This window comes from Penicilliopsis zonata (assembly GCF_001890105.1).
Source record: "Penicilliopsis zonata CBS 506.65 unplaced genomic scaffold ASPZOscaffold_36, whole genome shotgun sequence".
Taxonomy (NCBI): Eukaryota; Fungi; Ascomycota; class Eurotiomycetes; order Eurotiales; family Aspergillaceae; genus Penicilliopsis; species Penicilliopsis zonata.
The window spans coordinates 17,376-42,419 of NW_019208940.1; the positions used below are offsets into that span (position 1 = coordinate 17,376).

General features: G+C 46.7%; 6 protein-coding genes and 1 non-coding gene across 7 annotated transcripts; 2 read left to right on the forward strand and 5 right to left on the reverse strand.

Moving 5' to 3' along the window:
* Positions 1-270: 270 nt before the first annotated feature.
* On the forward strand, positions 271-344 carry ASPZODRAFT_t178. The gene has a single exon. It is a non-coding gene; the product is annotated as a tRNA-Ile (tRNA).
* Positions 345-1,013: 669 nt separating this feature from the next.
* On the reverse strand, positions 1,014-5,045 carry ASPZODRAFT_125919 (hypothetical protein). The gene is made up of 2 exons (XM_022721452.1): positions 4,081-5,045; positions 1,014-1,827 (listed from the first exon to the last, which is right to left on the reverse strand). Exons 1-2 carry the CDS (start codon positions 4,954-4,956, stop codon positions 1,072-1,074), a joined length of 1,632 nt encoding a protein of 543 aa, XP_022576707.1. The 5' UTR covers positions 4,957-5,045; the 3' UTR covers positions 1,014-1,071.
* A 1,900-nt stretch (positions 5,046-6,945) lies between these two features.
* On the reverse strand, positions 6,946-8,874 carry ASPZODRAFT_137430 (hypothetical protein). The gene has a single exon (XM_022724314.1). The coding sequence runs from the start codon at positions 8,739-8,741 to the stop codon at positions 7,197-7,199; it is 1,545 nt and encodes a 514-aa protein (XP_022576708.1). The 5' UTR covers positions 8,742-8,874; the 3' UTR covers positions 6,946-7,196.
* A 6,356-nt stretch (positions 8,875-15,230) lies between these two features.
* Positions 15,231-17,522, forward strand: ASPZODRAFT_77471 (hypothetical protein; the record flags this gene model as incomplete). Its single annotated transcript, XM_022730176.1, has 1 exon — positions 15,231-17,522. One exon carries the CDS (start codon positions 15,231-15,233, stop codon positions 17,520-17,522), a length of 2,292 nt encoding a protein of 763 aa, XP_022576709.1.
* A 640-nt stretch (positions 17,523-18,162) lies between these two features.
* Positions 18,163-18,516, reverse strand: ASPZODRAFT_147684 (hypothetical protein; the record flags this gene model as incomplete). Its single annotated transcript, XM_022725283.1, has 1 exon — positions 18,163-18,516. One exon carries the CDS (start codon positions 18,514-18,516, stop codon positions 18,163-18,165), a length of 354 nt encoding a protein of 117 aa, XP_022576710.1.
* A 395-nt stretch (positions 18,517-18,911) lies between these two features.
* ASPZODRAFT_105629 (hypothetical protein) lies at positions 18,912-20,711 on the reverse strand. Its single transcript, XM_022720912.1, has 5 exons — positions 20,039-20,711; positions 19,893-19,982; positions 19,683-19,848; positions 19,198-19,625; positions 18,912-19,148 (listed from the first exon to the last, which is right to left on the reverse strand). Exons 1-5 carry the CDS (start codon positions 20,693-20,695, stop codon positions 18,954-18,956), a joined length of 1,536 nt encoding a protein of 511 aa, XP_022576711.1. The 5' UTR covers positions 20,696-20,711; the 3' UTR covers positions 18,912-18,953.
* A 425-nt stretch (positions 20,712-21,136) lies between these two features.
* Positions 21,137-22,810, reverse strand: ASPZODRAFT_137432 (hypothetical protein). Its single transcript, XM_022724315.1, has one exon. The coding sequence runs from the start codon at positions 22,767-22,769 to the stop codon at positions 21,162-21,164; it is 1,608 nt and encodes a 535-aa protein (XP_022576712.1). The 5' UTR covers positions 22,770-22,810; the 3' UTR covers positions 21,137-21,161.
* Between the last annotated feature and the right edge of the window lie 2,234 nt (positions 22,811-25,044).

A 25,044-nucleotide genomic window follows, 5' to 3' on the forward strand; every position in this document is an offset into this window, starting at 1 on the left:
CATGACCCATCACTTTCAGCCATAGAATAGTCAGATAAAAATATATAGTCAACTTATTATTATTTACTGTGTGTCACTAAAGGTTTCTAGAGTGGTAGACATATATAGCTGACAGGATTATTCCCTATAGTGCATAACACTTATTTAGATACTTTAACTAAGCCAGACTAAGTCTATATAATATTACCTGGTTGACTGCCTATAGGAGGGTAAAGCTTAAGCAACAAAGTAACAGTTCCTAATGTTCAATTCCGGCAGCCTCGTCCATACGGTCCCATAACTCAGTTGGTTAGAGTGTGGTGCTAATAACGCCAAAGTCGTGGGTTCGACCCCCACTGGGACCACATCTTTTTGCTGGTGTTGCAGGTTCGATTCCCGCCGGCGCGATTATGATATTTTAGATGCCTTGTTAAATTTATCTTGGGCTCTAGCTTCTTCTTTTTATCCTAGTTAGCAGTATTACTTTAATGGTATCATCATATAGGAGGTAGTTAATAAAGTTTATCCTCTCTTTATATATAAGTATTCAGTAAATAAGTTTATATTTATTAGACCCTGTTATACTAGAAAGCCATTTAGTTATATGCCATGGATAATCCTAAGAATAATAATAGTAGTGCCAGAATCAAAGTACACATAACCAACTCCAAGTTAGCCATCGCCACCTGTAGACGACTGGAAATCATAAGATTGTCGGGATTATCACTTGATCATGTAAGGCATATTTTCTAGGTAATTTGTTAAACTGAAAAACTAGACTCCTTACTGCTAATGCCTCACTGAGATCAACTGATGCCAATAGATGGTGAAACCTAGTCTTGGTAGCTCATGAAAGTATAGAGATGATCAGTTTCAATTATAGGCTAAAGTATGACCTATGTACCTATTGACTCCTGCATGAAGTAAGGGTGGCTCTTAAGATTACGTACTACGTACTCTATACTCCGTTGATCTACACTACGTATGTGGCACTCGTACCCCACAGTGGTGGGCCTGTGGCTGAACCTTGAATGCTCGGAGGATAATAAATTCCGACAGAGAGTGTTATGTACAATGAGAGAAGAAGCACAATCACCAGACAGTGATGGGGAAGGCATCAAAGTCCCACAGCCAGGTATTGATGGACGCCTGGTCGTACTCGCAGTCCATGACGGTGCCGTTTTGGCTCCAGATGGGCCGCAGGGGCCAGGCGCAAAGCTGCCACTGCTCGCCCTCGTAGTCGCCGGACATGACGGTTGCATTGAGGGTGACGGGCTCGACGCCGTTCTCGACCCAGTCGATGAGGGTGGCGAGGTTTGTGCGCGGGAAGGGCCCGTTGGGCATGAGGTCGTTGGTGGAGCAGTGGGCGGCGCCCGGGACGATGAAGAGACGGTACCAGTCGTTGAGGGCCTCGATGCTCTCGTTGTACGACAGATACTGGTACATGACGCTGCGGACGGACTCGTAGTAGTGCACGGAGGAGGCGGTGGGCACGCTGTTGTCGGCTTCACCATGGTAATGGATGATCTTGCCGCCGTTGGCGTGGAAGGGGGTCAGGTCGGGCCAGGTGGTGTGCAGGGAGTCGAGGTAGCGGGTCCAGCCCTCATACATCCAGTCCTTGACGATGTCGTTGGTGACGTTGGCAAAGTCGGCCAGGTCGGAGGTGTCCTCGAGGAAGAGGAAGCGCGAGACGAACTCGGTGCCGATCTGGTCGGCGCTGACCTCCCAGGTGTCGGTGGTGTCGTCGTAGGCCGTCTCGGCGTCCTCGAACGAGGCGCCGATCTGGTAGGAGAGATAGACCTGGCGGCCCTGCGAGTCCTTGAGGCCGTCGATGATCTGCTGGGCGACCTCGACGCCCAGCGCCGTGACGGTGCCGTTCTGGGCCGGGCTGGGGCTGACGGACTGGCGTTTGGCCTTCTTGGTCGGGGGGGAGCCGCCCTCGGAGGCGTCGCCGGAGCAGTAATAGGGCTTGCCGATGACGGAGGACATGTTGAAATGCAGGCGGCAGAGATCGGAGCGGGCGATGACGCCGTCGGTGCGGCCGTCGAGGGGATCGCAGAAGGCGATGGTCTCGTTGACAATCAGCTCCAGCTCGCAGGGGGGCGGCGCATAGTTGAGGTTCTGCTCGATCAGCGGCGAGACCAGATGGACGAGCTGCTGGAAGGAGTAGCGCATGGCGGGGGCGCCGGTGATGACGCCGTCAAACTGGTCGCCAAAGCGCTGGACCTGGCTCCAGCCGTCGCGGCCGCCCTCGGAGCAGGACTGGTAGTAGGCGTAGACCTTGTCGTCGGTGGCGTTGAAGAAGAGCGAGGTGAACTCCTTGCCCAGCTGGGTCAGCTCGTGGATGGCCTCGTAGCCGAACATGTACAGGGCCTCCAGGTTGGCGGTGCCGTTCTTGACCGGGAAGACGTCGTCCAGGGCCTCGGTGAAGCCGCCAAAGCCGCCGTCGGTGCAGCCCGAGGCGGCGCCGTAGATGATGCCCGAGGGCAGCTCCGTGTCGAGCGTGTTGATGGCGTAGCCGCTGCCGCCCGTGGACAGATAGCGGTGGGCGAACTTGTCGGGGGCGGGCAGCCAGTACCACAGGTTGACCGTGTCGTTGAGGCCGGCGTGGGTGTAGGAGAAGGTGACGTTGCAGTAGTCAAACGTCGCGTCGGGATAGTCGGTCGAGTCGCTGACCGAGGCGTTGTAGACGGCGTTGGCCTGCACCGAGTCGGCGTTCAGGGAGACGCCCATGATGAAGTCGTCGGCGGGCAGCCGCGACTGGATGTAGTCGCTCTGGCAGACCGACTCGAGCGAGACGGCGGCCGCCGCGGCGACAAAGAGAAGGAGAAACATGATGGTGAATGGGTTGGTTGATTGTATTCTGAGTGTACATGGAGTACATCCAGCTTTATACTCACCACCACGCAAGACATTACGCGGCCCGGATACAGATCAAGCGCCGGAAGTAAAAGTGATGAAGCCATCGTGGGGATCAACCTCGGGATCGCCAACTCTCCGACAGGCATACGCGTTCATGTTGGGGATAGAGTATAGAACCCACAACCCCACAGATCGGCAGAACAAGGTCACAGAACAAGGATCAATGCCGAGGTCATTGTATATAGTACGTAGTATAGTATATAGTAGAGAGTATTATAGTATTATAGTAGCCATAGTAGTATAGCAGTTATAATAAGTTATAATAGTAATTATAGTATATAGAGCAGTATGGTATAGTATATAGTATAGCAGTAGTTATAATATAAATAGTTATAGTATAGCAGTTATAGCAGTTACAGTACGAGTATATAGTACAGTATATAGTATAGTATAGTATATAGTATAGAGTATAGTAAACTACTACTATAGTCGTCAATAAACAGGCATGTCCCAGCTGTCCAGATCCCAGTGCCAGGTATCGATGCTGGCCTGGTCGTACACGCACTCAAACGTCTCCCCCTTCCACAACGGCCGCAGCGGCCACGCACACAGCTCCCAGGCCTCGCCCTCGTAGGCCCCCGACAGCGTCGTCGCCGGCAGCGTCGTCGGCGTCTTGTTGGCTTCCACCCACTCGATCAGCACCTCCAGCGTCGTCTGCGGGAAGGGCCCGTTGGGCTGCTGCGTCGACGGGCCACAGTGGCCGGCGCCAGGCACCAGGAACAGCCGATACCAGTCGTTCAGCTCGTTGGCGCCCTCCGAGTACGACAGCCCCGGGTACATGGTGCTGCGCACCGACTCCCAGTACCGCACCGACGAGGCCGAGGGCACGCTCGAGTCGCTCTCGCCGTGGATGTGGATGACCTTGCCCCCGGCGGCGTGCCAGACCGACAGGTCCGGCCAGGTCGTCTGCAGCACGTCCTCGTACCGCTGCCAGCCCTGGTAGATCCATTCCTTGAGCGTGTCGGCCGTCGCGTTGGCCAGCGACAGCGTCATCGAGTCCAGCAGGCGGAGATAGCGCTCCACCCAGTCGGCGCTGATCGCCGACACGTTCAGCTCCCACGAGTCCGTGTCGGCGTCGTACGCCGCCTCGGCGTCCGAGAAGGGGCTGGCCGGCTGGTAGGAGAGATAGACCTGGCGCCCCTGCGAGTCCTTCATCCCGTCGACGATCGCCTGCGCGACGGCCACCCCCTGCGCCGTCACCGTGCCGTTCTGCGCCGGGTACGTCGTGCCCCCGACCTGGCGCCGCGTGAAGCTCGAGCTGCTCGCCGAGGCGCAGTAGTACGGCTCGCCGATCGTGGAGGTGAGGTTGTATTCCAGGCCGCACAGGTCCGTCCGAGAGACCACCCCGTCGACGCGCCCGTCGAGCCCGTCGCACGCCGCCAGCGTCATGTTCATGATCTTCTGCAGCTCGCACGGCGGCGGGTAGTAGTCCATCTCCTTCTCGACCATGTCGCTCCACAGATGCTGCACCTGCTGGAACCCATACCGGAACGCCGGCGCGCCCACCACCGCCCCGTCCCAGTCGTCGTACCGCTGGATCTGGCTCCATCCCTCGCGCCCGCCCTCGGAGCACGCCAGATAGTACGCGTACAGCTTGGCGGAGGCGCTCATCTGGAAGAAGTTGCGCGTAAACGCCTTGCCGATCACGCTCATCTCGTGGTGCGCCTTGTACCCGAACATGTACAGCGCCTCGTAGTTGATCGTCCCGTTGGCCAGCAGGAACACGTCGTCTTCGTTGGCCCCGAAGCTGCCGAATCCGCCGTCCGTCGCGGCGGCCACGGCTCCGTTCATCACCCCCGCGGGCAACGTGCCGTTGCCCGAGTTGATGGACATGGACCCCCCGCCGGTCGACAGGTACCGGTTGCGGAAGGCCGACGGTGCAGGCAGCCAGAACATCAGCAGCACCTCGTCGTCCTCGAGCCCGTTGTGCGAGTACGCAAACTCCACGCCGCAGTAGTCGAACGTCGCGCTGGGATAGAAGTCCGAGCTCGCCGCCGTGTAGTTCTTGGTGATGCTGACCACCACCGACGAGCTGTTGAGCGTCAAGCCCGTCATCGCGTCCAGCGGCAGCGCCGCCTTGACGTATTCCTCGGTGCAGACCGAATCGATGGATCGTTTGGCGGGCGCCGCGGCACCCAGCGCCGCCAGGCTGAGAGCAGCGAGAAGAGCGCGCATTTTTCACGGAAGAGAGAGAGAAAGGCTTGAGGATGGGTTGGATATTTCCGTCCTCCTGTGTTCGGGTCTTTATACTCTAGGGATTGGTGGGGATGTGGGTGTTACAGAGTGGCCCACAGGTCCACATCCACCGTACCCACAGCCGCGTATGCTCTTGGCAGTCCTGAGGGATTTCATTTTGGACACAGCGTTGCCAGAAATTGAGCATACTACGTAGCTTAGCGTTGGGAGTGTGGAGGAGGTGGAGGAGGAGGAAGAGGAGGAGGAGGAGGAGGAGTGTGGAGTGAAGGCGTTGGGATAGTGTGGAGGTGGAGGAGGTGGAGAGGTGGCTGTCTACCCCACACTCTACCCCAGAAAACCACGAGGTCTGAGCACCCTAGGACGGAAGACCATGGTCTAGCCTGGGATTGTTTGCTAGAGATGTATGTAGTATATAGTATATAGTATATAGTATATAGTATATAGTGATATAATTTAGAGTATTAATTATAGTGAATTATATAAATATTATATTAATGATAAGTATTAATATAAGTGCTATAGTGATATGTTATAGAATAGCTGCTGCTAATACATGCTATCAGGCTGGAAGATGCGGTGAAGGTGAAGGCAAAATAAGCGAGGGAACAAGCCACCAGGATTGCTAAGTGAGGCAAATAAGAACTGTTTATCTAGAATGTGGGTGTCGTATTCTGGTCGAATGGAATAAACGCGTGCTCAGTAGAGCCCAACATAAGGCATATGGCTATTGGATTTATGCATAGTAATAAGTATGCTATGCAAAGATTGAGTACTTCCTGTCAGCTTGCGACAGCAAGTATTCAAGCGTTGAGTCTTGTACTCTTTTGATTAAAACTGTGGAACACATTACAGTTGAAGTATTCCTACTAGATCGTTCTATATACTGCAGCAAGTAAATACCTTTGCCATAAGCTATTAAATTATCTACCATCAAGCCATAATATTCAGGTCTACTGGAGATAACAGACACAATCCTTAAGCACTTGAATACACCTGGAGTATTCTTTCAGGTTGTCAAATTATAGCAGATAGAATTAACTAGTCTATATAAATAGTATCATAGTATACTAGTGAATAACGCTGAGGAATAGTAGACTTGATATACAGCATTATAAATACCAAGTCTCTCTATACTATTCCTTATATTTCTATATATATTATCTAACTTACAATGGCTTAATTACAAGATCAACTTGCAGCTGGATCTTTCCAAGTGCACTAGCTGGACACACTTGGCTAATCTCCATCTTTCGTCTCATCTAGCAACATACCAGTGGCTAATGAAACTGGTGTAACTGGAGGTTAGGTGAACAATATCTCCTCAGTGATGGCATGAATGTTCTAGACAGTGTGGGCAAAAACTATCAAGACTATTTAAATATTTTAGACTTTGAAAGCCACATAATTAAGACATATAAGTGCTGTTTTGTATAAGATGTCACCACTATATATATATCCATAGACTCATTTCAAGTATTGATGTCATTCTCATATTTCTAGTTTCCCCCTTACCCCTATGCTATTGGGCTGGATTTAGCTTTGTATGGAAAAGTAGTCAGTTGGCAACTTACGACTGTCGAGGTGATGTTTCTATTCGCCTGGGTCCTTGAAGTGAATTTTGCCTAGACGAGTCTCCTGGGGTTGAACGAGATACCATCTCGCCTATATGCTTCCCATGTCACTCTTCTGCAGGGTGGTTCAGTGGATAGTGAACTGTTAGCCAATGTTGGAATCTTCTAACTATATAGAGAGAAAAGTATATCAAATTCTGCTATAATAGTATATAAATGAATATATTTTTAATCTTTACACATAAACACCTGAGTCCTAGGCATGAGGTTAGTATTTATTATCTTATGGCCTAGTATTGCCCGCTTAGCACTTGGATTATCTTCTTCCTTAAATCTAGGGACATAAAAGAGCTCGCCTGTCAATCGGAACAACGGGAATTGAAGCTCCAGCTACGAGAGTCAAGAGCTGGGGATTCCCTGTCACGGACTGAGAAAATGACCAGTCCGAGCAATGATTGATAGACATTACAATATTCACATGGACGCCAAAGTGACAGATCAATTGGGGTTGTAGTAATATGCAGTATATCAATAAACAGGCATGTCATAAGCCGGAAAGGTATACATCCAGGTATCAATCGAGGCCTGGTCATAGACACATTCCAGCGTGGAATTGACCCACAAGGGCCGCAAGGGCCAGGCACAGATATCCATCTGCTCGTCGGTAGTAGAGATGGTGCCGTTGAGGGTGACCGGCACCACGCCGTCCTCAACCCACTGGATGAGGGTCAACAGCTGGGTCATGGGCCAGGGCCCGTCGGGCTGGTAGGGGTTGATGGCGCAGTGGGCAGCGCCCGGGATGAGATAGAGACGGTACCAGTCGGCCAGGGCGGCGGAGCTTTCGTTGAAGCCGAGGCCCGGGTAGACGATCTGGCGCACGGATTCGTGGAAATGCACCGACGAGGCGGCGGGGATGCTGGGGTCGGACTCGCCGTGGAAGTGCAGGATCTTGATGTCGGCGTCGCGGATGTGCGAGAGATCGGGCCAGGTGGTCTGCAGGCTATCCTCGTACATCTGCCAGCCGGTGTACATGTACTCGGCGAGATCGTCGTAGGTGAAGTCGGCCCAGTCGAGCGAGGAGGTGTCGAGCAGCTGGATGAAGCGGGCTATCCACTCGGTGCCGCCGTTGACGCCCGTGTCCATGGCCCATTCGCCCGTCGTGCTGTTGTACACGGTCGTCGCGTCGTCGAAGGAGGTGCCGATCTGGTAGGAGAGGTAGACGCGCTCGCCGGCCGAGTTGTGCAGCCCGTTGTAGATGGCCTGCGCGACGGCGACGCCTTGGGCCGTGATGCTGCCGTTCTGCGCCGGCTCCGCGCCGCCCAGCAGCGAGTCCGTGGCGTTGCAGGCGTATGCGACGCCCACCAGCGAGCTCAGGTTGAAGTGCAGCATGCACAGGTCGGTGCGGGCCACGACGCCGTCGACGCGGCCGTCCAGCGGGTCGCAGGCGGTGATGGTCTCCTTCATGATCTGCTCCAGCTCGCAGGGCGCCGGGAAGTAGTCCAGCGTCTTCTCCACGACGGCCGAGTACATGTGGTTGATCTGTTGCTGCGAGAAGCGCAGCGCGGGGGCGCCCACCACGGCGCCGTCCCAGTCTGTATAGCGCTGCAGCTGGGACCAGCCCTCGCGGCCGCCCTCGGAGCAGCCCTGGTAGTAGGCGTACAGCTTGTCGTCGTCGGTCAGGTTGTAGAAGGCCTTGGTCAGCGCCTTGCCGATGATCGTCATCTCGTAGTGCGCCTGGTAGCCAAACATGAACAGCGGAGGCCAGTTGGCCGTGCCGTTGCCCAGGGGGAACACGTCGTCCAGCTCGTTGGTGAAGCTGCCGAAGCCGCCGTCGGTGATGCCGCTGACGGCTCCGTACAGCACGCCGCCGGGCAGCGAGTTGTTGCCCGAGTTGATGGCAAAGGCGCCGCCGCCGGTGGAGAGATAGCGGTTCTGGAAGGCTGCCGGGGCCGGCATCCAGAACTCCAGCAGGACCTCGTCGCCGGCGTTCTGGTGGGCGTAGCTGAAGCTCACGGCGCAGTAGTCGATGACGCCCGAGGGGAAATCGGCGCCCGAGACGGAGACGTTGGTCATTGCCGTCGTGGTCACGGAGGAGACGTTGAACGTCACGCCCGTCACGATGCCGTCGACTGGCAGGGCTGCCTCGGCGTATGCTGCGGTGCATACATCGTCCAGCGTTGCTGCTGCCGCTGCTGCCGCTGCTGCGGTAGCCAGGATCAATAGATTCATAGTGAATGTAAGCTTGACAAGCTATAGTATAGAAGTAAGCTATAGTATAGAAGTAAGCTATAGTATAGAAGTAAGCTATAGTATAGAAGTACAAGTGGAATGAAGTTACCATTATACACATTTACTACACTATAACTTATACATTATATTAACTTTGTGGGGAGTGAGGGGTAACACCATAAAGGCATAGATTCTACTCTATGTCCACGTCACGCTGCGTACGCGAGGATGAAGGAGTGTGGGGATCTTGGCACGGAGGAAAAGTAGGGTCCGACAGAGCAGGAAAGTCATCGGAGAAATGGCAGTATTTGGGAATAGCATTGCTTGGAAGCAGAAGAATGATTCTATCAGGGGATGGGTTTAAGGTAGTTCCTGATCGGCATGCCAATAACTGCGTGATTTGATTGCCAAGAGCTCTTCATACCGCCGACGTTTGGACTGGCCCATTGCCAAGCTTCAGATAGACAAGGGATAGATGAATACCACTTATTTCATGCATCACAGGTCAGTTTGATCGCCAGGATATTTTAATAATATCACCAGGCTGACTAAATGTAGTTTAACAAATCCTATATGTATTCAGGTCTAATAGTATCATATTCCTATATGATTCACACACTACCCAGCATATCTAACATTAGTCAGGCCAGATATATCAAGTGAATAAAAAATTAAAGTATAATACTAACTATATTATAGTTTATTATTTTAATATCTTTTAATCTATAGGTCCTCTATATAATAGATAGATATATTCTTATATACTTTTATAGTTATTATTATTTATATATACTATATTATTTATATATATAAATACTAGATAATCTATAAGTATTTAGCTAATTAATAGATTATTTATAAGACTCTTTATTAAGTATCTATAGTAAATAATTAAGAATCTTATTTTATATAAATATAGAATTACCTATTCTATAGCTTTAATATACTTAGCTAATAGATTTAATAGAAATTCTCTTAATTTATTTATAATCTAGGCTAATTCTACTCTTATAATAATTATTATATAAATAAGTAATCTTATTAATTCTTAATAATATTATATCTAGTTTTATATTATAATCTTTATATTCTTAATTAAATAATTAACTAATACTAGCATCTATAGTAGTTTATAATTAAGAAGCTTATACTTTATAATAATTATTATAATATAAATATCTTAATATAGCTAAAGTTTTTAATTAATATAGTCTTTATAGATCTATATATTAAGAAACTATTTAAGTTTTATTTTATATATTTAATAAATATTATTTAGTGCTTTACTAAATTTATTTATATATACTTTATCCTCTTTAAAATAGGTAAGGATAAAGTTATTAATATATATTAATAAAATAAGCTTATTATTTATAAAGAGGTAGGGGTCTTTAGATAGCTTTAATTTTAATATATTAAAAGTTATAATTAAATTCTTTTATTATAACTTTAGTAATCTTTATAGCTTATATAAGACTTATATTAATAAGAGGGCTTTATTATTCTATATAAATTTAAGAGATATATCTATATAAATTATCTTATTTAATAGGCTATTAATAATATATTAACTATATTATATTAGTATATCTTTAGGTTAAATATAGTGACTAATATTATTAATATCTAGAATATTTATACTATAAGTATTATAGCTTATATTTTTTATATTAAGAAAGGCTATAAGTCTCTATATATATATAATTATATTTTAAACTTTAATAAGTAATTATCTAAATTAAATTTATAAGTAAACACTTATTAGAGTAAGATAATTATAATATTATTTAATTATTTAATAATTTAGAATATTTTATATTTAAATAGACTATTATATTTAGTTATTATAATCTTAATAAACTAGTTCTTATATTAATATTTAAGTATTTTTTTTTAATTATTTAGGGGTAGTGGCATCTAGCTTTAATATAACTATTTATTTATACTTAAAGCCTTTAGGTCTATAGGCTTTATTATAATTAATATATTAAATATATTATATATACTATTTAGTCTCTATATAATATATATATTATTATCTTTATATTATCTTAAAGCTTTATAAGTTTATTATCTCTAAATTATATTTCTAGTATCTAGACTTAGTTTTATCTTATAATACTTTATATTATCTAGTTCTTAATCTTTATCTATAAATAAGATCCTTAATATTTATATTATTATTAAAGCACCCTATAGTTACTTATTTAACTACTTATCTAATTATTTTATTATTATTTATAATTATTATAATAAACTTAATATTACTACTATCTACTCTAATATTATTATTTATAAGATAATTATTATTTTCTAGTAGTTTATCTATTTATTACTATTATTCTTAAAGAATCTATAATAGCCTTTCTTAAGAGGTTCTATATTAAATATATCTTATTTAATTATTTATATAATAGTATCTTACTCTTAGGTATCTAATCTCTAGTATATATCCTTATTATTAATACTTATAAGGTTATTAGCTTTAATTAGCTTATTTATTAATAATATTAATAGATTTATAGGTGATTTAGGTAATATTATCTATAAAGTAACCTTAATAAATAAATTATTTAAATTATACTTAATTATTTTATTAACTATAAAGTTATAGCATTTAAATATAGTCTATTTCCTTAAGTTTTATATATAAATAATATTTAATACTAATTATTTAATAAAGTATCTAACTAATACTTATAGTTCTATCTTTTTTTTTATAGTATATCTTATTATTATATATATATATAAGAGCTATATAAGTAAGTATTAGCTATATTTTTTTTAGCTATAATAATTATACTATTAATAAGTTTATTTAATTATTATCTTAAGGTTTTTTATCCTTAATCTTATATAGATATATTATTAAGTATTTATACTCTATAATTAATTATTTCTAGCTATAAATCTTATAATATATTATTTTTAATATATAGGCTTCTTAATATCTTTAATATCACCCCTTTAATATATTTAATATAGCTATTTTATTCTACTATTCCTAGAATTATCTATTTAAATATTATACTAATAATAAGATAATTAATATCTTTAATTAAGGTCTTTTTATTATCTATATAATATACCTTTACCTTAATATTAAACTAATATTTAACTTAATCTTTAAGGTTTATTATTATTTTATAAATATTACTCTTATATTTAATATACTTAACCTAATAGAATCTTATTATATTATTAATAAAGTATATAACTTAATTTAGGCTATTATAGCTTATAATTATCTAAATAAGATTAAAGTATATATATTTAAATACTTTATTTATATATATTATTAGTTATCTTAATATTTTTTATAAAATAAAAATAAGTCTATAAATATAATATTTATTCTTTAGCTTCTTAATATTATTTATAATCTTAATATTATTAATAGTATCTATAAGGTGCTTTAGGGTATTATATTTAATATAGCTATATTATCTATATTATCTCTTTATAATTTCCTTTATTATTAGGGGTTTTTATAATCTTTATAAATCTTTATTTATAATCTTTTTATTATTAATTATAATTATTATTATAGCTTAAAGTATTATATCTACTATAAATATAGTTTATAATTTATTATATTTAAGTATAAATTAATTATACTTATCTTAAATAATATAAATATTAATTAATTTATTTATAAGTTATATATTTAAGTTATCTTAATATAATTCTTTCTCTTTTAATTACTTATATAATATAAGATTTATATAGAATCCTAGGGTATAGATTATATCTTTAAGATCTAGAGAGGTTTAATATCTATTAGTTATTTTAAGATATATTATAATTATACTTACTCTCTTATATAGGCTATACTTTATACTAGTCTATAATATATTATTAACTAATATATATATAGTAAATCTAGATTAGTTATTATAAATATATATACTTATACCTAAATCTAGGATATAGTTATTACTTAATATATATTTTATAATACTATTTATATTAAATAGTTTACCTACTTTTTATTAAATATATATATTATCTATATTAATAGCTTAATTTATTATAGAGCTCTTAGTTATATACTTATCTTTATTAAGTTTAATATATATACTATAAATATTATATATTTAATAAGTAGTATTAGTATTATATATCTCTCTTCTTTTTATATAGAGCTTATTTACCTTCTTATAGACCTTATTTATAGCACTTTTTAATATAAGGATTCTCTTCTTTATTTATTTAAATCTTTTTATAATAATATTATCTAGTTTTTATTCTAGCTTCTAGATATACTTATTAATATATAGATATATATTAAATAAATATTATTGTGATATTCGAAAATTAATTCCTCTAGAAAATCTCTGTTCTATCGCTACCATGGGTCAGAGGGAAGGTATCTATATACCTCCCCTTGGCTCATCAAAAGCTGAGCGACCCGGTGGCGATAGAACTCTATAGAATCAATCAATCCCTGGTATGGAGCAAAAACTCTACATAACCGCTCCACCAGGGTCGGGAGATCTCGCGTCGTCAGTGAGCGGGCACCTTGGCGTTCCGCCGAGGTGATCCCGCTCATGGCCACGCGGGAGTTCACGATATCGCTCGCTCGCGATATCACATTATTTATTATATATATATTTATCTCTTTTCTTTAGTTTATAAGGCCCTTAAATTTAATTCTTATTAGCCTCCTTTTTAGCCTCCTTTTATCTATTTTTATCTTATCCTTTATATATTATAAATATTATATCTATAGAGTTAATATACTTAGTTAATTATATTATAAGATATTATTAAAAATCTACTAATAGTTTATTAATAGTTATTATTTATAGGTCTTTATATTAAAGCTTTAACTTTATATTTAATATATAGTCTTTATAAAGTTAATTAATATAGCTTAAGAATTATAGTATTAGCTATATTTTATCTATAATAACTTTAATCCTTATATCTTTATAATTATAATATATAGATTTCTAGCTATTTAACTATTTATTTAAATTAGTCTTTAATATATATTTATTATTAATATTTCTTTATTAATTTATTAGCTTAGCTTTATAATATATCTTTATTAGTACTAAATATATTTATAACTACTTAATTATCTTCTTTATAATATTATTATTAGCTATAATAGTTAGGAGATTAGTCTATATAGACTAAAATATATAACTTAAGATATAGAAGATTCTTATCTTTAATTATTTATATTTCTTTTACTTATAGTAATATTTTTTATTAATTTTAATATATATAATTAATTAGTATCTCTCTAGGTCTCTAGGTAATTATGCCTCTTTATTATAATCTATAATATTTAAAGCTATTAATAGCTCTAGTTTTATATTATTATCTAAATTATTATAATTCTAGATATTATATAAATCTATAATAATTTATAGGGCTTTATACTAAAGATGCTAGTCTATACTATTTCTTAATAAAATTAATATCTTTATATTATTTAATATTCTATCTAGAATACTTATTATCTTTAGCTTATTAGTGGTGTATTAGTAGTCTATATATATAGTATAGGTTTATAAATATTATTTTAGCTTATTAGTATTATTAATATAGTAGTTTCATGTCTTTGGCAGGTCTTTAAAGCTTATAGATAAATATAATGATGATTAAGAGTCAATTAGGCTCATAACTTTAACAAATCCTATATGATTCGCACGCTACCCAGCATATCTGACGTCAGTCAGGCCAGATATGTCGAGTGAATGAAAAATGGGAGTGTAACGCTAACTACATTAGGCTTAGTTAGTCAGGTGACGTTGTAAAGTACACGAATCATCCTGATTGGCAGCCTCAAGGTCATCCTTTTCTGCAACAGATTATGAGCAAGCCTATAGTATTAAGATTGGAATTCTTATTATCTGGCCATTAGGCTACACTAGGTAGTAATACTCCTGTCTCGGCCCTTGCAGCTATGGTGCATCTTGCAGGCCCTCGCGGCGCCATATTTCCACGCTGGAGCTGTCCCGTCTATCTAAGCATATATCTTATCAATTCTGACTAGGATTGCAGTTGACAGTTATCTCTAAAAATTGGTTAGATATATAAATAATACCTTGAGATCAGAAAACCAAATAAGCTCGCCGAATAAAGGCCGTCGCATCCGAATCAGCTGATGATAGGCCAAGCATGTGATGCTCCCCTCATTCCACCATGACAGGCCAGCCGAGCTGGAGATAGACTCCGTAGATGGCCATTGGAGGAATGAAAGTACCCTGCATGTCTTGTAGTTCACTGTTCACTGTTCACTGTTCACTGTTCAGCCAGAATATGATGAGTCGAGTGTCTAAGACCAAGACGACGTATCGAGATTGAAGAGCCTGGAGAATGTCGACAGCCACCCCGGACTCGGACCCCGTAAAAAGCGACCGCACTCCATCCCCGCAATCCCGACCCCAGCCCCCCGCACTCCACGGGCCTGGCTTCCTCACGACGCGATCCACCCATGTCGTGACCGAAGGGGGCCACGGGGTGATCACCGGCGCCGGGGAGGCCTCGGTGCAGTTCCAGTACTGCGAGGATGAGCCGATCCACATCCCCGGCGCGATCCAGAGCTTCGGCGCGATGCTCGCCCTGCGAGAGCAGTCGGCCGGCCAGCTGGTGGTGCGGGTGGTCAGCGAGAATTGCCACCGGCTGATGGGCCATTCGCCGCAGCAGCTGTTCCTGCTGCACAGCTTCTGCGACATCCTGGCGCACGACCAGGCCGAGACCCTGTTGGACCATATCCGCGTTGCCCAGGACCGCACCGTCGATCTCCGCGTCGATGGGCCCGAGGTGTTCGCCCTGACCATCGCCACGGCCGAGGGAGGAGAGCCCCGACGCTTCTGGTGCGCAGTGCACCTTGTCCCAGCACACAGCGATCTGCTTCTCTGCGAGCTGGAGCTGGAAGACGACGAGATCAGCCCGCTGTGTGCGCAGGCGATGGCCTCGCCGCCGGTGCCGGTCAGCACGCTCGGGGTGTTCCCCACGGCAGAGCAGATTGTCGCCAGCACGACCAAGACCAGCCAGCCGCTGCGGATCCTGCGCACTGTGCGGCGCAGCAAAGGGCCGGCCGTCATGGAGGTGTTCACGGTGCTGGCGCAGATCCAGGAGCAGCTGGGGGCGACGCTCGAGCTGGACTCGCTGCTCAACACCACGGCCGGCCTGGTGATGGAGCTGACGGGGTTCCCCAAGGTGATGATCTACCGGTTCGACAGCCGCTGGAACGGCCAGGTGGTGGCCGAGCTGGTCGATCCGCAGGTGACGGTCGATCTGTATAAAGGGCTGCGCTTCCCGGCGGCGGACATCCCGGCGCAGGCCCGCCATCTGTACAAGCTCAACCGCGTGCGGCTGCTGTACGACCGCGACCAGATCACCGCACGGCTGGTGTGTCGCTCGCGCGAAGACCTGGAGACGCCGCTGGACATGACGCATGCGTATCTGCGCGCCCTGTCGCCCGTGCATCTGCGCTATCTCGCGCACATGCAGGTGCGGTCGTGCATGTCGATCAGCATCAACGCCTTTGGCGATCTCTGGGGGCTCATCTCCTGCCATGCGTATGGCACGCAGGGCATGCGTGTCTCGTTCCCCGTGCGCAAGATGTGCCGGCTGCTGGGCGAGACCGTGGCCCGCAACATCGAGCGTCTCTCGCACGCCTCGTCGCTGCAGGTGCGCAATCTCCTCAGCACGCTGCCCTCGCAGGCCAACCCGGCGGGCCACCTGCTGGCGTCGTGCGACGACCTGATGCGCCTGTTCGATGCCGACTACGGCGCGCTGTGCATCGGCGACGAGACCAGGATCCTGGGCGACGGCAGCGACGCCCACGACGTGCTGGCCCTGCTGGGCTTCCTGCGCATGCACGGCCAGCGGGACTCGGTGCTGGCGTCGCACGACATCGCCCGGGACTTCCCTGCGCTGCGCTATCCCCCGGGCCTGCAGGTCATCTCGGGCCTGCTCTATCTGCCCTTCTCCCCTCACGGCGGCGACTTTCTGGTCTTCTTCCGCAAGGGCCAACTGGCCAAGATCGCCTGGGGGGGGAATCCCTATACAAAACACCCCCCCCAGGGCTCGATAGGCCTGCTGGAGCCGCGCAACAGCTTCGCCGCCTGGCAGGAGACGGTGCTCGGCCAGTCGCACGAGTGGTCGCCGGCCCACGTCGAGGCCGCGGCCGCGCTGTGCTTTGTGTGCAGCAGGTTCCTCAGCATCCGCCGGCACAAGGAGGCCGCGATGCAGAACTCGCAGCTCACCAGGATCCTGCTGGACAGTTCGGCGCATGCCTTTCGCACCCCGCTCAACGCCATCCTGCAGCATCTCGAGATGGCCCTGGACGGCGCCCTCGACGACAAGACCCGCGACGGCTTGACGGGCTCCTACGGCTCGGCCGCCTCCAAGTCGCTCATCCATGTGCTCTCCGATCTGCTCGACATGGCCAACACCAAGCGAGGACAGCAGCTGCTGTATCTCACCATGGCGGGCGGCAGGGCCGACGTCGTCGACGCCTCTTCCAGCGCCTTTGGCATCGGCATCCGCGCTTGGTGCATCACCGTCATCCATGAACCCTCGAGCAGGTTACGCCCGGATCCAGAGGGCTACTTCTTCATTGAATGGCAGGTCTTCACCCTGGCCGGTCGACCACAGTAAGCCATCATCCCTAGAGCTGCAGTTCCTTCTGATGTGTCCAGAGATGAGATTCACGGCGTGTGGGCAGTCCTCGCGGACAGCCGGCTCCTGCTGGCTGACGAACACGGCCATGAGCTTCTCCAGGATCCCTTTGTCGTGCAAAAGATCAAGACTTCCGGAGTCATCGGGGGGCTGTATCTCGTCCGGGCCATGAAGTAAGTCACTTGTTCTTTGCTCTCTTTCAGACCTGACTTTTAGTCACACCATCCAAACCGCCAGGCTGTCCTACAATATGTGAGTTCTCTTTGACTTCTTTCTCTGAGTTCTCTCTACCGTTTTTTCAATGACCTAATGGAAGGGCGTTTTCCATCCGACAAGCGTATGTGCTGGGAAAGATGGACCAGCCGTTGGCGGATATAGCAGCAGATTGGGCGTTGCTGGAGGACACTCTGTCGCAAATCTCCATTATGATCAAGGAGTCATAGTATATCTACTTGAATATCTAGATATTAATAGGCGAGAGTGGCTAATAATAAGTGTATCTATAGGCCTAGAGTTCTCTAGTTCAGCCTGGATAGGTTAGGTTAGGTTAGGGTTAGGGTTAGGGTTTAGGGTTTAGGGTTAGGGTTATGCTAATTGATGGCAGCTGCTATAACACCCTTCATATCACCGGCAGCCCGCCAGCCAGTGCTCGATCCCCCAGCCCCAGAGCCCCGACCGCGCCAGGAGCATCCTCTTCTCCGCCGGCACCCGGTCCAGATCGCCCTCGAGGTTGAAGTATCCCGGCGTGCAGCCGATGGCGACCCCCATCGGCGCCGATGATGAGCATCTCGAAGCGGTTCCCGGGGAACTGCGCCTGCAAGGATGGGAGGTCGACCGGGTCAGCCCATGGATCGGCGGCGAACTGCGCATACTGCGTCGACTGGTTGATCTGGATGAACTGGGCGTTGCCGTCGGCGCGCAGCCGTTTCTCTCGTTCTTGCTCGTACCGGGCTTTCATCTCATGGACAGACATGTAGTACAGACTGTAGAGAGATGAATGGCAGACTGACGAGTGCATAAGCTGTCTCAGCTCATTACCCCGCAGGTGGACAGCGGGGTAGACATGGATGTGGAATTAGTATACATATCGAGCCATACCTAGGATATAGGCATACCTAGGAATTTAGGAAAATATAATTAGTATACTATAAGTAGATATAGTAGATATAGTAGATATAGTAGATATAGTAGATACTAATACTCATTAAAGCTTCAATACTTACATAGATAAGAGAGAAGAATAATATAGAAAGATAGACCTCCAGGATTAGCATTACATTACATCTAGGTCAAGATTGATATTCTAGAGGATAATATAGTATAATATAATATACTATTGCTGAGATTTCTCAATATCAAGGAATCGGTGTATATAATCATTGAGCTGCTAATACATTGAGCAAGGATCCACTAATACCACAAAGCCTTGTTCCAGAAGAGACTGCGGTCGTTGGCCAGATCATCGGTGGTGATGCTCATGGTGTTGTTGAAGATGAGGGTGTTGGTCTCGTTGCCATACTGCGGCCAGTGGATCTTGTCTTCGGGCCAGAGGGTGTTGGGGTTGCCGGTCAGCACGAAGGAGAGCAGGTATTTTTGCATTTGATGCTGCCAGTGTGAGTGTGAGTGCTTAGTATTGTTATTGTGAAAGACTTACAGCAACAGTCACATTGACGTATCCCGACACTCCCCCCCCCAGCCCCGACTGGGGCAGCAGCTCATACGTGGAATACCAGTAGAAGAGGCCGTCGGTGCCGTGGACGGCCGAGTCGAGATCGACGCGGGCGTTCCACGTCTGGTTGTTCAGCGCCTGCGTCAGGGCGAGGTTGTGCGCCGTCATGTCAAAGGACTGCCGGATGTCTGACAGCCGCAGCCCGGGCGAAGGGTACCGCCACGCCGGGTACAGCGTCAGGATCTCGTCGACGATCTGGTCGGTGATGCCGGGGAAGTAGATGTGCAGCTCGGCCGCCACGTCTTCTGCGCTGTCGATGCCCGTCGTGTTCTGGCTGTTCTCCTCGTGGCGCTCGTGGCTGATCACCAGCGGGCCGCTGAAGTTGAAATGCTTCTGATACAGCTCTGCTTCATCTAGAGGAGTTAGCATTATACTTTATACATGAATATGAATACACTGTGGGAGGTTACAAGTATCCGCCGCAATGTATCCATCCGCGCGCGGCTGCAGATTGTACCCGTAGGCGTCGGCAATGTCTGCGCCTGTCGCCGTGAGGTTGGTCCAGTTGGCCTGGCGCATGCAGGAGAGATCGCCGCCGGGACAGCCGACGGCGGCCGACACGTTCTGCCAGTAGCTCTACACAATTAGCAAGTGATGTAGATCAGGAAGAGGAGAAATACCTCGGCTTGGTAGTGGCCGGCGCCAGGGATGTAGCCCGGCGACATGATGTACGCCTGGTCGAACAGCTGCTCTGCACGGCCCGCGAAGCGCTGATCTGTTAGTATAGGTGCATGATGGAAGAAGAGCAAGTATAGGATCAACGTACTGTCAATTGGAACATGACCTGCGAGGCCCCGGCGGAAAACCCGGCGGCCGTGACTCGACCGGGATCGCCGCCAAAGGAGGCGATATAGCGGCGCACCCATTCCAGCCCGTGGCTGGCATCCCAGATGGCCAGGTTGGAGGTCCCCCCCTGGTGCTGGTAGGTGGGCCCATTGGCCAGCCCCGTGAAGCCGAGGCGGTAGTTGAACGCGACGAAGATGAAGTCGGTGGAGATGTTGAACAGGCCCTCGGGCGTGCTCTGCGTCTTGCCGCCGTTGGTGAAGCCGCCGCCGAAGAAGTAGACCATGACGGGCAGCGACTCGTTGCGCGCGAGGGCGTCGGCCGGCATCCACACGTCGAGGAAGAGACAGTCTTCCTGCGTGGTGCAGTCGACGTCCACCGAGGCGTACTGCCCGGAGTTGATGCCGGTCTCCTGCGGCGGCCATTCGGGGGCCGCGAAGCGCAGGTCGCCGGTGGGCGACGCCGCATACCGGATGTTCTGGAAATAATAGTATCCCAGGCTGGAGTTGCCCTGCGCGGGCACGACCGTGCAGTAGTCGAGCGCAACGGTGGGCGTGGCCGTGGCCGCGGAAGTTGAGGATGCAACGGCCGAGGCCGAGGCCAGGCCGGCGGCAGCGGCCAGGAGAGTCGCGTACTTCATGTCGGACCAGGATCAGGCTCAGACACTGGAATAGACAGAGACAGGAGAATCAGACTTCCGAGGAGCTATATACTCCGCACTCCGTACTGCCGTGTCATCCTCCGTATCTTCCGCGGCATACGCGTTCTCGGAACTTGGCACGGAAATTAAGGTGGAGAGGACAGGGATCAACGCTGCAGAATCCACCTGAGCCGAGGCCGCGTGTCGTCTGATGATGTCACGGATTTAGTGTCAAGGTTATGTGAATTTGTTACCAGAAGCTAGATGTTCCAACTCGTCGTGTTCTTGTTCTTGTGGTTTGACTTGGGGTATCTGTTCTGAAGTAGACATTGCACATGTAGTACATGATACTTGGTATATCTAGCTTCCAACGGTAGACTATAGTATTTGTATTCTTCTATTCCATAGAGTTGACTATATTATGTAGTATTTCTAATACTACATACATCTAATACTCATACTCATACTACCACTGTCTCTGCGTCGCAAACCAGTCCATGAAAAAGTCGATGCGCTCAACGGGATCGGCCAGCATGCCCGCCTGGAACTGGTTGCCCAGCCACATGCAGGTGTGGTTGTCGGCGGAGTTGGCCGGCCACTCGGCCAGGCCGTCGCCGTTGGGGTCGCTGTGCTTGATGAAGTTGGCCCAGTAGGTGGACATGGTCTCCATGACCTCGTAGTCGGTCTCGGTCCAGTTGGCGCTGGTGTCGGCGTAGGGGATCGAGGCAAAGGCGTAGTACAGCTCCGAGCCGTGGAAGGCGCCGCCGCTGCCCGTGGGCGCCGCGTGCGTCCAGAAGTAGGTGTAGACGTTGCTCTGCGCGCCGCCCGCGTTGTAGTCCTTGCCCCAGTCCCAGGTGCCGATGCGGTTGAGGTCGCGGAAGATGGCGTTGTTCTGCATGTCGGCCATGGACGCGTTGTCCGCCGGGTACAGCGCAAACGCCGCCGCCGACGAGTTGCCAAACATGGCGCTGAAGTCCTCGTCAAACTCCGCCAGCGTCAGGCCCGGGTCGACGTCGGCGCCCGACTCGTCCGCGTTGTTGCCCGTCAGGATGGGCACGTCGGCGTGCGCGTTGAGCCGCAGGGCGTCGCCGTACGTGTGCGTCAGCACGTAGCCGTCGACCACCGGGCGGAACTCCGGGGGTTCCATAAACGCCGACAGGTTGGCAAACTGCGTGTTCTCGTACACAATGTCGTTGTCGTAGCCGTACGACGACAGGTCGCTGGCGTTCATCGCCCGCAGCTCCGCCACGCTCGTCAGGTTCAGCTCCTCCAGGAACAGCTCGCCAAACGTCTCGGCGCCCACCTTGTCGCGGTAGCTGGTCGACGAGCCGCCCGTCATCGGGTCGTGCACCGAGCGCGCCCCCGTCTCCGCGATGACGCCCTTGAGGCCCAGTCCCTCCGTCAGCGGACTCCACATCATCGACAGCGCCGAGCACGAGCCTGCCGACTGCCCGCCCACGGTGATGTGCTCCGGGTTGCCGCCAAACGCCGCGATCTCCTCGTGCACCCAGGTCAGCGCGTTGATCGCGTCCAGCAGGCCGTAGTTGCCCGACGAGTTGTGGCCGGACTCGGCGCTCAGCTCCGGGTGGGCGAAGAAGCCCAGCACGCCCAGCCGGTAGTTGAACGTCACCACAATCACGTCCTTTTGCGCCAGCCCGGACCCGTCGTACGTCAGCACGTCGCCCGAGCCCAGGTAGTAGCGCCCGCCGTACATCCACAGGTACACGGGCAGGTTGTCGCCCGCCGTCGCGTTCTCGGGCGTCCACACGTTGATGTACAGGCAGTCCTCGCTCTGCGCGCTGTCGCCCGTCGTGAAGATCGACGAGCCCGTGTTGGGCTGGATGCACTGCGGGCCAAACACCGTCGCGTTGAGCGTCCCCGTCCAGTTGTCCGGCTTCTCAGGCGCCCGGAACCGGAGGTCGCCCACCGGAGGCTTCGCGTACGGGATGCCCCGGTACACGTTCACCCCCGGCCGATACGGCGACTCGGTGCCCACCAGGTCGCCGTACGACGTCTTCACCAGGGGGGTGGCCGTGGCCAGCGCCACGCTGCCCAGGAGGCTCAGCAGACGCATCGTGTTTCAGTTGAAAGAGTGTAATAAAGAGTAGAAAGTTGGAATGTGGGTGGAAGGAAAAGAGAAGAAAATGGTACGCTGGGGCAAGCTCTTATATCCTCCGGATATCCTCCGTAAAGTGGAATGACAACCTCCGGGCTTACGTTTCGCAACGTATTCGTCTCATCCTGGGAGATCGACACGCCCCAAGTGGGGATTCTTCAACTCTCATACCCGGACCATAATTTGGGTCCGGCCCGCATGACGACTACACTTATGCAGAGTTAATTTGGAAGAGGAATAGATATGCCGCGTTAATTAATTGCAAATTGCCTACGTAGGCTTGTTTTACAAACTACAGGGTTGGAGATTTTATCCGTTTTAATCACGTTCAATACTTGCCGGATCTAGCCGGCTATCATCCAGCAGGTTTATATTCTGAATACGTATGCACTCTGGCTGATCCTAGTCGAGGTGCCTGACTAGACTCGTACCTGCTTGAGTGGACATTCTTCATGCATCCCTGTAAACCTGCTGTCAACCACCCCCGTACGGAGTCCGCTGCCTCCTAATCATACTAGAGTTGCGTCAGTTTCCGTCAACGTAATCGGACGGTTGGGCAACTGTTTTAGAGTGCTTTAGAGTGCAATCAAAGTCTAACTCATACAATAGACTACTCACTAGGTGCTGTTAGGTGGCGACTTACTTTATCGTCAAAGATACTCAACGCCAAACCATCTACTCCATCCAAGTCCATGGATTCATCGTTTGCTCCACCCGCCGAACAATCCATAGAACTAGATCCAGCATTATTTTGAAAGCGGCGCTGCTGTGTTATTAGCTACTTAAGTCTTACTAAGACATATATTCATTTTCATACATTAAATATCTTTACAGTCAACCCCCATCATTTAAAGAATCTCACCTCACCACTAGACTAGATAGTAGAAATAATCATAGTGAAGCTTCTAGTTTAAAGAGGTTATAATTAATGTTATTATTCTATATTAAGACTACTTTGCTAGAATATGTGCCTCTTAAAAAGATTCAAATGCTTGGGAGACAGAGTAATGGGTAGTCCTCTTATCCCCAACCATGATATATACAAATGCCCCAGTCTGCCTTCAACTCTGTCCATTGGCGGAGATGAGAGAAAATCTACCTTATAATTATTAACTATTAAACCTATAAAAGCAGTATATGATGAATTGTAGTATATAAGGTTAAAAGATATATTAATTGAGTCTTAACTACATTATTTCTATATAATGCTCAGATAGTAGCAACATAAATTCTCCCTAAATATATTACTCTTAGAAGAGCATTGGTTATAATAGTACAAGTATTAGCATAGAGGTAGCCTAATCTTGCTCTTTCACCTCCACTACTTCTTCATTGATGTCCTTATTAAAGGACCTGGAGCTACAATGAATAAAACCATTAAATATATAAATGTGCTGTTTGCTTTATCACTCCACTAAAGATATAACACCCCACTCATTCCCAGCTGCAGTGGCTAGACTTGAGGTCTAGAAATAACACATAAGGATAACCAGGGGTTTTAGGGAAAAGAACATCACATTCTTGATAAACGTTGGTATCAATGTAGACCTTGGCTAAAGATTTATTACTGAATATACCTAAGGATACTAGAATATTGTCTATTCAGCTGACAATAGAAGCTAATACAGAGATAGTATCCCTTGTAGACGTTGAACCTGTGGTAAGATAATAAAGTTGACACTGCCTGTTTTCTGTAGACCGTCAAAAGCAAGTCTATAGACTTAGAGTAATAAGTAAAAATAGGAAAAAATCAGAGGTGCCTTTAAAGCTAATTCTATCTAGAAGCGTGCTAGCTGGAGAAGACTTTTACATCCCAGAAACCCATTAATATGCAAGCGCCTAGATAATTGCTATACTCCCCAATACTTGTATATTGGTGGTCTCATGACATTGACACTTCGCCAGGTCTGTTGAGAGGTGACAGTGAGGTAAGGTAAGGCTTCTCAGGACAGCACCTTTAAAAATATATAACTATTTAGCTTCTAAGCTAATGTTTCAACCCCATACAGACAAAGCCAGAATGAGATACTTTTGTCAGTTTAATGCTATCACTAAGAGAAATTAGCTACTTATGAAATGAATGTAGAGTATAAACAAATGTATACTCTAGACTCAAGCAAGTAAACATTCAACTATAAGAGTTTAGCTACTTATCCTTTACTTATATATATCTCTTAAGTATAGTCTCTCATAGTATGCACATACAAAGTTCAACATCTCTAGAAAGATGTAC

Excerpts from the sequence above, each read along its gene's own strand:
- ASPZODRAFT_105629 (XM_022720912.1), bottom strand. The coding sequence starts at position 20,695 with ATGAAGTACGCGACTCTCCTGGCCGCTGCCGCCGGCCTGGCCTCGGCC. Across the intron at positions 19,849-19,892 it reads CCGGCCACTACCAAGCCGAG|AGCTACTGGCAGAACGTGTC; the intron begins GTATTTCTCCTC and ends CTAATTGTGTAG. Across the intron at positions 19,149-19,197 it reads ACGTCAATGTGACTGTTGCT|CATCAAATGCAAAAATACCT; the intron begins GTAAGTCTTTCA and ends TCACACTGGCAG.
- ASPZODRAFT_125919 (XM_022721452.1), bottom strand. The coding sequence starts at position 4,956 with ATGACGGGCTTGACGCTCAACAGCTCGTCGGTGGTGGTCAGCATCACC. Across the intron at positions 1,828-4,080 it reads TGACGGCGCAGGGGGTGGCC|GTCGCCCAGCAGATCATCGA; the intron begins GTCGCGCAGGCG and ends CTGGGCGTCGAG.
- ASPZODRAFT_137432 (XM_022724315.1), bottom strand. The coding sequence starts at position 22,769 with ATGCGTCTGCTGAGCCTCCTGGGCAGCGTGGCGCTGGCCACGGCCACC.
- ASPZODRAFT_137430 (XM_022724314.1), bottom strand. The coding sequence starts at position 8,741 with ATGACCAACGTCTCCGTCTCGGGCGCCGATTTCCCCTCGGGCGTCATC.